This window comes from Hypomesus nipponensis, chromosome 19 (genome assembly GCF_054491055.1).
Source record: "Hypomesus nipponensis isolate SF chromosome 19, ASM5449105v1, whole genome shotgun sequence".
Taxonomy (NCBI): Eukaryota; Metazoa; Chordata; class Actinopteri; order Osmeriformes; family Osmeridae; genus Hypomesus; species Hypomesus nipponensis.
Window position 1 is genome coordinate 17,607,815 of NC_140379.1, and position 11,673 is coordinate 17,619,487.

Below are 11,673 nucleotides of genomic sequence, written 5' to 3' on the forward strand. Positions count from 1 at the left end.
ATGTATTCATAAGGGACATTTGACACTTTCTTTTGAAACTATGCAGTGTGACAAAAAAAAAAAGAAAATGGACTCAAATGCATAGAACTGTGCAACTCAGGCAATGCAACTCAGTGAAAGCCTCTAGCCCTAGATTCAGCACCCTGGTCCATTTCTCAGACCCTAGCCATGATGGGATGGTTTGGTAGTCACATAAAGCCACATATGCAGGTGTTTGTTCCACAGCCACAATCAGCTTGTCGACTTTGGAAGGCGTGTTGAGTTCTGAGACATGGACAGTTAGAGTCTGAATCTAGTTCACAAGCTGATGGCAACAGGGTCATATCATTATCTACATGACCATGCTCATGACAAAGTTGTCATGCACCAGGTCATCAGAACTGCTTTTGATACAGGATTGATCAACTTCTCAAATATGTAGACTACTCAGTGTATGGACATCTTACCATAATGAATACTAGGTATTCTCAGACATTGTTGTCGGCATTTTCATACAGAGCAAAAATGCTGTGTAAGAAGCTATTTTGACATTAAAAGGAAAACAATCTTCAATTCCATGGTAACGTTTGTGCTTTTGACCAGCACAGACTTGCAGTGTGTCTAGTTAGATATATGCATGACTTTAAACTGCATTTGTCCTAGAATGGTTCAATATGAGCTTGTGTTCTATTATTTTATGCCTGCCTGTTTCTGTCCAGTTTCATTGAAAAACAAGAATCTTAATATGTTGTATGAACTTTTGGCCCATATAAGGATATTTTTTTTGTAATGTCCATGTTTACAAAATGAATCATTTATTTTAAAAAAGGCCAAAATGAATGAGGGTAACCAGAAGTGAGAACACTGTTGTGTAATGCTAGTTCTGTTGTCACATGCACACTGAATGGCCTCTTTCGAGAAGCCCACCTTGTTACTGCATTAACAGGTGTACAGGTCATGAAACCGGGAATAGAATGTGGAAATAAACATTGACTTTATCACATTGTGTGAGGGTCAGTGCCTTCGTGTGTCTCTCCAAAAGAAATCTACTCCACAAAGCTCTGTCTTAACTACACAACTACCTTGTCCAAAGGCAACTTGTGTGAATAGAGCAGGCAGATTAACGCACATGAAAAAGAATTGTATCAATCTCAGTTGAAGTCTATATTAATCTCAGAGGTACAATGCATATTCACACCTGGCCAATACGGAGTAATAGGCCATTATTTTTTATCATGGTTAAGACCAATCCAGAACCAAACTATTGGCCTCTTCAGTCCACTTACCTGAGCCTGTTAAAGAAGACATCAAAGAATGACATGACACATACATAGGGTAATAGTATATATATATATATATATAGATATATATATTATATTGTGTTTACTTAACAAACATGATAAATGCAATGTCTCCAAGAAGTTAGCTGTAACAATAAAAATACAATATCTTTGTGTCCTTAAGTACATATAATTAAAACAGCAAAACAAAAACAAAACTGCCCTAAGTAGTTCACAGAGAGGTACAAATATACAGTACAAATCTATTTTATTCAAAAAGGGTACAAATAAAAAAAGCAACAAAATATTGTTATTAATGCTTTGTAAAGTTCAGGTAGGTGTAGGATATTCTAAGGGAGCACTTTGGGTAGACAACTCTAAGGCTTCTGATAAAGAGAATAATGGTACGGCCATACAATATTAAAACTCACTATACAAAGTTTATACAACCTGGATTATACTTGAGGATTTAATATTAGATATACATCATTGCATATATTTTGCAGATAAAAAGAAAAAAAAGTTGCCGTTTCTTTTTAAAACTGGTCACACGTCACGTAAAAAGCAGTGTCACTTAGTGCCAAAAGTACAATGTCAAATTAGAAAATACACACAACTCTTTAAAACTCTGAAACCATTCCAAATATCCTGATTTAATTCTGCATCTTTAGTGCCTGGCAGCAACACTAACAGCTCTTCCTGGATTCACCTCAGCCATACAAGATATTGGGCCGAACCGACGGGGAACATTATACAGGGATCATAAAGCCTTTTACCCATATTCACAGAACAAATCAACCAATCATTATACAATGATTAATAAACCGTAATTAATAAACCATAATAACTGCTTTGAATTTCCTCAATTTCTCTCCATACCCGAATGAAACAACCCATTTGGACAGACAGTCTGAGCAGACAGAGGACACAAATTCAACGACATCGAGCGCAACCTTTCACCTCCAAAATACCTCCTCCAACCCCCACAACAACCACGACGGAGAGGTTAAGATGTGCATGTGAGTGTTTGTGAGCGTGCACACTCCTGATATCTCACAGCAGGAAGGGAATTTTTGCAACCTGTACATATTACACATGGTGTGCTTCCTGGTTGGCCATCACTAATTAGTAAAAACGTTTCTAGCAGGGAGTTACTGGTCCAGGCTCTGGCAGCCCTAAAGACTGGCCCTGACACGATTCCTCAACGAGACCCATTCACACACACAGATTGAGGCAACGTCCACACGTTTCTGCTTCTGAATAGAACAGGAGTGCCAAGAGCAGTCTATTTCTTCTGTCGGAAAAGTAAACGTGATAACCAAGTCACTTGCATGTATCATTCCATTAACTCATTGTACGAAGCAGATCTTAAGGCGTTATCGACAAGCTGGATCATTCTAATATAAAACCCTACTAAATATATCTGGACACACATGCACACAAAGCTTGAGTGACTGATTCATGATTGTGTACAGAACTCTTCAATTAACCAGCAATTTGTTTTAAAGCAATACAATGAAGGGCAAATTAGTGCAATTCTGTTTCTTGAATAAAATCCTAGTAATAAAAGACTACAAGTATTTTGGATAAGAACAGTGAGGTCAATGGCGGACTTAAACATTGGCAACCTTTTCCTGTCATTCTTAGCCAGGAGGAGAGAAGAGCTGCTGAGACAACTCCTTGAACCTTGCACCAGCAGCCCGGGGATTCTGATGGAGCACAGGGAGGCGTAACCCAACTGCCCTGATCATACCAGTGGGTACCAGCTTGACAAACGATCCGAAATTGTCCGGAGAACGACGAGAGGTAAAGACACGGGAGGCACTGCTCGCACCACGTGGGCCTCATGAAGACATCTCACCCGGAATACTTTGATTGGAGCGGACCCGCAGACATGTACGAACTCGGAGGTGGCACACGTCGTCTTTCGTGTTCGGCTCCTGGTGTGTGGCAACGTATGGTGGAAGTCACTGCTAAGATAACACTGTGCTGTATGAAGGAGGTCAGTGACCACTAAGCGTCTGTTCTACATACAGGGGGGGGGGGGGAACAAACCCAAAATTAAACAACACCCCATATTCACATTCCATTAGAGGGCACTGGTAAAGAATAACTAACCCAAGAGATCAGTGTATAATGACTGCATCAGCCAACTTCTTATATACATTACAAACGTGCCCTATTTGGGGCGCTGAAGAACCAAACGCTTCAGAGACTTGACTGCATAGCACATGCTAAGACTACATGAAAGGTTTTCAGGTATTTTGTGTACTACTATTGCTTGTAGCGCGAAAAAAACAACTAAACTCATAACGTACTCATGTAATTACTGAGAGGAAATGCACGGTGCGTGTCGGTGGCGGCGCGACTGCTTCTCTCAGCAAGCGTTAACTCGTTCTAGCTCGCCTCGGGTTGGCCATTTGACCACCACGTTTATTTCCGAGCCTCTCGTTTGATCCGATATAAAAGGGTCGGTTCAAACGACGGCACTAGAGGATGTCAGGTGGATCCAGCTCTTGGTTAACGCTCCGCTCCTGACTCGTCGTCACAGAACGGGCTGAGGTCGTCTCTCGGGGGGGAGGGGGCTCTGGAGTCCGGAGGGCTTGGAGGGGGACGGGATGGGCAGTACGGACTCGTTCTGATTCAGCCGTCTATATATATAGAGAGAGTGGAGGCAGGACTGAGCACACAAGGATGTGGCTTCACCTCAGTGTCCAGGAGAGGGACAGACCAGCTCTGACATCCGCTGACACGCGGGCAAACACACCAGCGCACTCCTACACAGTATCAGTGAACGTTAATGCTAGGATCAGTGATTGAGCACATCTTATGACACGCGTGAAACAGGAACAATGACACATCGCAGACAAACACTGCCAGTTCAAAAGTGACATTAAAAACAGGAGTGAGGTTAAACATTTTGGTGACACTACATTTACAGTAAAAAAAAAAAAAAAAAGGAAAATAAATTTGGAACTTTGAGATTCTCGCTAGATTATGGGAATGTCTATGTCTGTCTGCTATATGGAATGCCATCATCACAATAATGTCATGAGTGATTTACATGGGGTTTAATTGCACTTAATATTAATTTCATCCTTTCGAAGGTTCTAAGTGACTGAAATCTTTGTCAGAAATAGGAAACTGCAGCATTCGTCTTGGCTAATTTGTAAACAGTGTCAACCATGCAAGTCAGTTTCTCTTTCCCTCTCCAAAAATACCTTAAGAATACTTCAAAGTTCAAACACTACAAAAACATATTCCCTTCATAAAAATCACTTGTGATTCCCATTACAAGGTCAGTGTGAATCAACGTGTGAAATTCTATGTGCAATACAAGACAATCTTAAGATCCCCTGGAAATGAAATATTGCCATGAAAATAATACAGGGTCCTACACTGTACATTGATCAGGAGACAATAACCAAAAGAAAGAACATAACAGAGACCAACTAAGAACCTAACCAACACTTCCAATCAAGTCTCTCTTGGAGATACACTTGAATAAAACCAGACAAACCAGCCACACCAAAAATATCAGTGATTAGAACCTAAACGTATTAGTCCACCGGGTGAGAGATACCATTTCTCTGAAATTAAATACACGGTTTACAAGGAGATAAATGCCAAAGGCATGCTTTGATTGTGAATCTGAAACAAATGTACAAGTAACAAACATTCATACTAAAATTGTGCATCACCTCTGAAATCAGGGCAGGATCAGGTCAGGGTTAAGAGTTTTGGGTCGGACACATAAACCGTGCATCCTGACCACACAAGAACCAAAAGAGGAGACCTCCCTGGCTCCACGCTGTGCGAGGGAAAGGGAACGTCACCCAGCCCTGTGCTCGGACAACTATTGCTTTGATTTTGGTAACTGAGCGAAGACTGAGCAAACTGGGGGCTATGGCCACCCTCCACTTTTCGAACCTTGAACGGCCCCCACCTCAGACCTACGGGCTGGTGGTGCACTAAGGGGGCAGGAGCCTGAGGGGACATCATGGATGGCTGTTCCTGGCTTCCACCTTGGGATTGCTGCCTGAGCAGCAGCCAGCAGCCTGCAGCCAGCAGCCTGCAGCCAGCTCCAGCAGCCTGCAGCCAGCAGCCTGCAGCCAGCTCCAGCAGCCTGCAGCCAGCTCCAGCAGCCAGCAGCCAGCAGCCAGCTCCAGCAGCCAGCAGCCAGCAGCCAGCTCGTGCTCCATACAGCGGTACGGAGGATGGCTTGGCTCCCGCAGGTGGCTTTGGTGGCGACCAGCCCAGTGCCTCCGGGCCAGAGACGACAGTCAACGGTAAGTTAACAGCCAGGCTGGGGGAGGGCTGTGAGGTATAGCAGGTGGGCAGGTGGGCGTGGGGGTTCGGGAGTGGAGATGGGGTTGGGTGCGTACAGGAAGTGAGGTTTTTCGGGAAAGGCGCCACAAAACTGGAATGCTATTGCATCACAATGGAAGGGGGGGGGGGGGGGGCAGGGTGAAGGGTGGTTTCCTGGTGTCTGAGTTGTAACAGACTGATTGACTGATAAATATGTTGATTGTAAGTCCTCTGGGGCTGGGGGACAGCATCAGGCCCAGCGTGTCTCGGCTAGGATCTCTCTGAGGGGGCTTTAGAGGGTAACAGAACCATGATCGCAATGGGGCAGGAAAAGAAGAGGGAATGAAGAGAGAGGAGCTGGGAGTGCTTGACTTCAGCACACCCTGTGTCACACATGAGCATTACCAAGCACGTTCTTCCTCAGTTCTGGGGTTCCCGGTGGGGTGGTTTGGAGAGAAACGAGGGAGTCCGGTGGGTTTGACAGTCCCCTCTGACATGGGTACGGCTGGGAGTGGTGGAAACACAGGAGGGAGGGAGGTGCAGTGAGGGCTTTGGTGGGAAGATTAACCAGCTGGCTACATGCTCTCGAAACTGCTGCGTTGTCTCCCCCGTCACTTCTCCCAAGGCCGGGAGAGCACAGCCCCAGGCCCCTGACCACTGACATGACACCTCCGACTGGCCTCCAGACAGGGAGACCCAACTAACCAATTAGCGAGGGAGGGAAGATCAGATGAAAACAAATAGCTTCTATTCTCATTAGGTGTGCAAAATCTCAAACATTCTGAGGCTACATTCTCACTGTTTATCCTCTTTCTTTCTTTCTTTCTTTCTTTCTCTCTCACTCTCTCTCTCTCTGTTTCTCTGTCTTTCTCTCTCTCTCTCTCTCTCTCTTTCTTTCTCTCTCTCTCTATGTCTCTCTCTCTCGCTAATGCTCATGCTTCTCGCTCTGTTAGTGCCGGTGATGTGTGCTGCCGGTAGTTGATGCTACTTCCCAGCGTTAGAGCGCCCCTCGATGGACAGTTTGACCTCCTGCGGGATGAAGGAGGGCCGCGAAGAGCCGGAGGCACTCATCTGAGGACGCGTCCCTTCCTCTCCCTTGATGGCGTATCTTTGGAGGCCGGGAGCCGACCAGCGTCTCTGAGACGCCCCCAACACAGGCGACACGACCCCCGCCCCGGCACGACCAGAACCCTCCGTGTGCAAATAGTAACCGCTCTGGCTCTGGGTGTGTTCTGCCGAAGTCCTATTTGGTCTGGCGGGCATCTCACCGTGTCCGACGTTCCCAACCTGCATGGGCTCCTCCTTATCCCCCCTGTCCCTCTCCCTCTCCCTCTCTCGGTGAATGCGATCCATTCGGACTTGGGGCTGAGGTCTTGGCTGCTGGGGGGCGGGGGGTCCCATAGGCTGGGGAGTAGGCCCCGGCGTGGAGCTGGCTTTGGTGGAAGTCCTGACTGGGGCCTGCTGCTGCTGGTGCTGGGGGGTCTGCTGCTTCTGCTGCTGGGCCGGCTGCTGCATGGTGATGGACACGCACACGTCTCCCACCTGGAGGTGGTGGCAGGCCAGGCCGTACAGCTGCGCCGTGCGCTCCGGGTTGCAGGAGGACCAGCCCTGGCCGAACACGAAGAAGGGGTGCTCCGGGGGGACGTCGATGGTCACCTTGTTCTGCTGCTCGCCCACGGTGAAGTGCAGGGCCACCAGGCCGGCCCGCTGCGGGCTGGCGCGGATGTCCACCACCATGCTGGAGTCGATCTTCAGCCCCCCGCTCACCTCGGCGCTGCGGACAAAGTCCTGAGTCTGCAGGTCCTCCACGCGCTTCAGCTCCCCCGTGGCCAGCTGGATGATCGCCCCCTTCATGAAGTGGGAGGGGTTGGAGGGGGCGGGGGCCGGAGCTGCCAGCGGGGCAGGGGCCTGGGTGAGGCCTGCCAGGGCTAAAGCAGAGGGCTGCTCGACGGCTAGCAGCTCTGCCGCAGCCCTGTCTGGGAGGCACACTCTGGCTTGGGGGTCAGAGGCTTTAGTGTAGGGGGTAGGGGAGGCCATGTTAGCAGATGGAGAGACGTCGTTGGCCTGGCTGGGGTAGTGCTGCTGCTGCTGCTGATGCTGCTGCTGCTGCTGATGGTGGGGGTGGTACTCCAAAGGGACCAGCACCGGCTGGCCATTGGCCAGTATGACGGCGTGACCAGGCTGCTGCAGAGAGGTCACTCTGGGGTCGGCGTAGCTCGCAGGGGAAGCCGCGTACACACTCCGCCCCCCGGCTTCCCCGTGGGCCTCCCTGCCTCTCTGGGAGCCCTGGGACAGGTTCAAGGGGGCGAAGGACACCTCTTTGCGGACTCCACTTCCACCTTGGCCCGGAGAGGCGAGGCGACCCACCACCTGCTGGACCTGAGGGAGCGGAATCACGTCAGTTTTACGAAACGATGAAAGTCTACTACTCTCACGAACATTTCCGGAAATGTGCTGCCTCAAAGTAAAGTCAAAATGTGTTTGGTACATGTATATAGGCTTAAGTTAAAGCCACAAATCAGACTACTTCTTGTTTTTCGTGGACACCGTGGTGTGAGGACAGGAATAGTTGTCAAATGCTCTACACATTTACAACTAAGCAGCAAGGAAGTGGGTGGTGCAAAGACATAAAGACAATTGTCTCACAAACATGAAAACAGTAAAAAAAAGTACTTACATTAAATAATGAAGTCAAACAAGCATGACAGAAAACCCAAAATACAACTACACTCAAAAACATGTCAGAATATGATACATTTCTGCAACTGCCTCATGAAAACCTGCCATTTAACACAAGGCCATTTTTCGGTTGTTGGTTTTAAACAGGGATGCGTTTCCGCAGCACCGGGGGGAATCTCACCTCCAGGTCGGTATCTGGGGTGCTGCGCTGGCCCGGCGAGGCCCTCTCCTCCAGCCTACGGCTCTTCAGGCCCCTGTCCTGAAGGTGCTCCAGCGCTGCCGAGCCACAAGCCACCTGCAGCAGCCGAGCGTTCCTGGCCACGTACACCGAGTCCTGGAGCATCTCCCTGGCCCCCTGCTCCCTCTCCCCTCCGTTCAACTCCCTGTCGGCCTCCTGCTGCCCGCCGTGGAGCTCCCGGACGGTGGGGGCAGCCCTGGTGCCCTGCGGATGGTAGAAGACTGGCACTCCTCTCGGACTGAGCTCCATGGTTGGCAGGACGCCCACCGCGCCCAGGTGCTGCTGGGCGGCCTGCTCCGAGGACAGCATCAGAGGGACCCCGCCCGACGCGGCGACTTTGGCAAAGGTATGGGCAGACACCTGGGCGTGGGGAGGAGGGGAGACCACCCCCTCCTGGATGACTGATGGGTAGGGGACCAGGTGGGAGACCGAGTGTTGCTGGGAAATGGCGCCCGAGGGAGAGATCAGAGAGCTGGGGACGAAGCCTGGGGGCACTGCGTAAGGGACCGCGGCATACGGGGAGCTGATGAACTGCAATGAGGAATGGGGGATCTGGGCGTATCCGAGGGGTGGGTAGGGGATACCCGGATGTTGAAGGAGAGAAGATGGTACAGTGTAGGCTGGCGAGATGTGGCTCAACACTGGGTGGAGACTGGTCGAGGAGTAGGTGACAGAAGGCAGGGCCACTTTGTAGAGCATGCCGTACTGGTCGACGGGCACTCCCGCCATGCCGTCGGCACTCTCCAGGCCATAATGAAGGCCAGGCTGAGTACGCAGCCACTCACTGGCTGGGCCTCCTCCTTGAGTGTCACCACCGGCCCCTGAGCTCTGTGTGGACAATTCATCCCCTCCTCCTCCTCCACCTCCACCTCCACCACCACCACCACCACCTCCTCCTCCTCCTCCAGCACTACTACTACTGCTGCTGCTGCTGTTGTTGTTGTTATTGACTAGGAGGTCCCTCTTCTTTGGAGGCAGGCACTCCTGGTTGCGCTCATGAACTGGCTTCATGGCGTCGGGGGGGATGTGGTCTGGGTGTGTGACGGTCTTGACTAAGCTTTGAGAGAAGTCAGCACGACGGGAACCAGCTCTGAGAACCTCCAGCTGACCTCATCCACAGCTTCACCTAGAATCACCAAGAGGAACAGTGTGACCCTTTAGCTATCCTAAGTTGACAGTTTATATCAATCCCATCCCTACACATACAACCCCCATACACATGTTCAGCATACTTGTGACCAAGTCACAAAATATTAAACATCGGACAGCGACAGTATCCGCATGAAAGGAAACGGTGTCACTTAATTACAGAATATGCAGTCATCACCATATGAGAACACATCACTTAAATTCTAAACATTAAAGTGTTTTAATAATAGTAATAGCCCTGAATGACGTTTACAAGAGGCTCAAACAAGTATATGATTAGGTGTAGACACAGTCACTTCAGTTCTTATTGTAGACTGCACAATTCAGTCTACCATGGCAACACGTCATATTAGGGTTAGAGTTTAACTGTCTGACACAGTGAGTCACAATATCCACAGAGACAGATGGAGATAGGAAAGATTACTACACTTAAACTGCAACCATAAAAAGGACCGTCTTTCAGATGGATGATTCCAAATCCAGAAGGATTTTTTCCTAAGCTAATTGCATCGTGCTATTATTAGATGATGCAGTGTATTCCATCAGAAATAAACTCAATTAAGAGAATGCAAGGGGACAGACAAGATAATTGATATGAGATTTATAAAGACACACCCACAACGTCCACGCCCACAAACAAATCAAAGTAAAGCTTCATAAACATTCTGTAAATATTTTTAGCACATCCTTATGTCACATGCCCCTCTCCACGTTCAGTAGCTTAAGTACGTTACCCTTCAGTGCAAGCATTCCGTTTACAATTAGCCGCAATTACAAATACTCTGTGCAAATCAGTTATATTTGCAGCGAGGTGCAGCCAGTAGCTGCCCTGTGTTAAAACAGTGATTAGCGCGAATTGAAACAGATTACCACCGATGTCGTATACTGTACAGTAACCAATGTAGTTCATAGAATGGGACTTCCACTAAAAAGAGTCGATATTGTCGCAACAGTAAAATAGACATGCAGCCCAACTTCATTATACTGTACTCGCGTTTTTTTATAAGAACTTAACTAGGTGTGTCAAAGTAGCTAGCTTAATCTAGTAGCTAGTTTGTGGCTAGCATGGGTGGTTCCTGTGTTGGGTCATTCACTTAATGTTTGCAATAACTGACTTAGACTCATGATATCATTGACATAATAACTGTCAACATTTTAGTATTCGGTGAAAAGCACAACTTTAGGAGTTATTCAATACTAATATATGATAAGGCCACTCAGCGTCATAATTTATGTCTTGACAGGACATCACCGTATGCAGCGAACACTACTGTCTGTACGCTGCTAGCAGCGATGGCTAACGTTAGCCAGCTAGATGGCTAGCTCAGATAGCTTTACCTCGCCTAATATTCGCAGTTAGTTATAGCACATCTACACTCTAAAAAGGTCAGTTTTTACTCCCATATGCTTAACTTACCACCATTTGTCATCGTGCTTATGCCCTTCGTCCCTTACGCGTTGTGAAGAGTTGAAATGCTTGGGGAAATTAGATGAAATCAGGGCTGATGAGTCGAGCCCATTTGGGAGGCCAGTAGAGCAGACGAAAACCCAGCGGCGCTCTGAAATGACGTCACACATACTACATTCGATTTCCTGCATTTAGATGAAAAGTGGTCGTTGTTTGCTGTAGGCTAATATGCTTTTTATCTTTGACACTTATGCAGATCACTCTTGCAAGAAATTATTTAATTCATGTTTGTGAGTTCGCTTTCAGAACGAAAGCTGGTGGAATTCAGGCAACTGTTTTACCGTCACTACCTTGCTATTATGCTGTTGATCGCTGTTAATTAACAGACAACTTAAATGTTGACATCTGGTTAGTCGATTTGACATCCATGCAATAACATTACTTCCCTCAACTTAATGACGATATTATTTATAAATGTCAAAAGTGTATAAATGTTTGGGGGGTAATTATGAATCAAGTGGACAGCAGATGGAGCTGCGAGTTTGATGTAAGTGGACCAATCCAACACCATAATGGATTGGATTTGGAACGTACGTCTTCACTTGTTAAAACAATCGTCTATGATGTTTAAA

The 11,673-nt window shown here is 47.8% G+C and overlaps 1 protein-coding gene across 1 annotated transcript; it reads right to left on the reverse strand.

Annotated features, from left to right (window-relative positions):
• Positions 1–1,310: 1,310 nt before the first annotated feature.
• atxn1l (ataxin 1-like) lies at positions 1,311–11,185 on the reverse strand. Its single transcript, XM_084682842.1, has 3 exons — positions 11,051–11,185; positions 8,428–9,610; positions 1,311–7,946 (listed from the first exon to the last, which is right to left on the reverse strand). The coding sequence occupies exons 2-3, from the start codon at positions 9,493–9,495 to the stop codon at positions 6,552–6,554; spliced, it is 2,463 nt and encodes an 820-aa protein (XP_084538968.1). The 5' UTR covers positions 9,496–9,610; positions 11,051–11,185; the 3' UTR covers positions 1,311–6,551.
• Between the last annotated feature and the right edge of the window lie 488 nt (positions 11,186–11,673).

Coding starts and splice junctions, on each gene's coding strand:
- atxn1l (XM_084682842.1), bottom strand. CDS start 9,495: ATGAAGCCAGTTCATGAGCGCAACCAGGAGTGCCTGCCTCCAAAGAAG. Junction 7,947..8,427: donor CCCCAGATACCGACCTGGAG/GTGAGATTCCCC, acceptor CCGCTCCCTCAG/GTCCAGCAGGTGGTGGGTCG.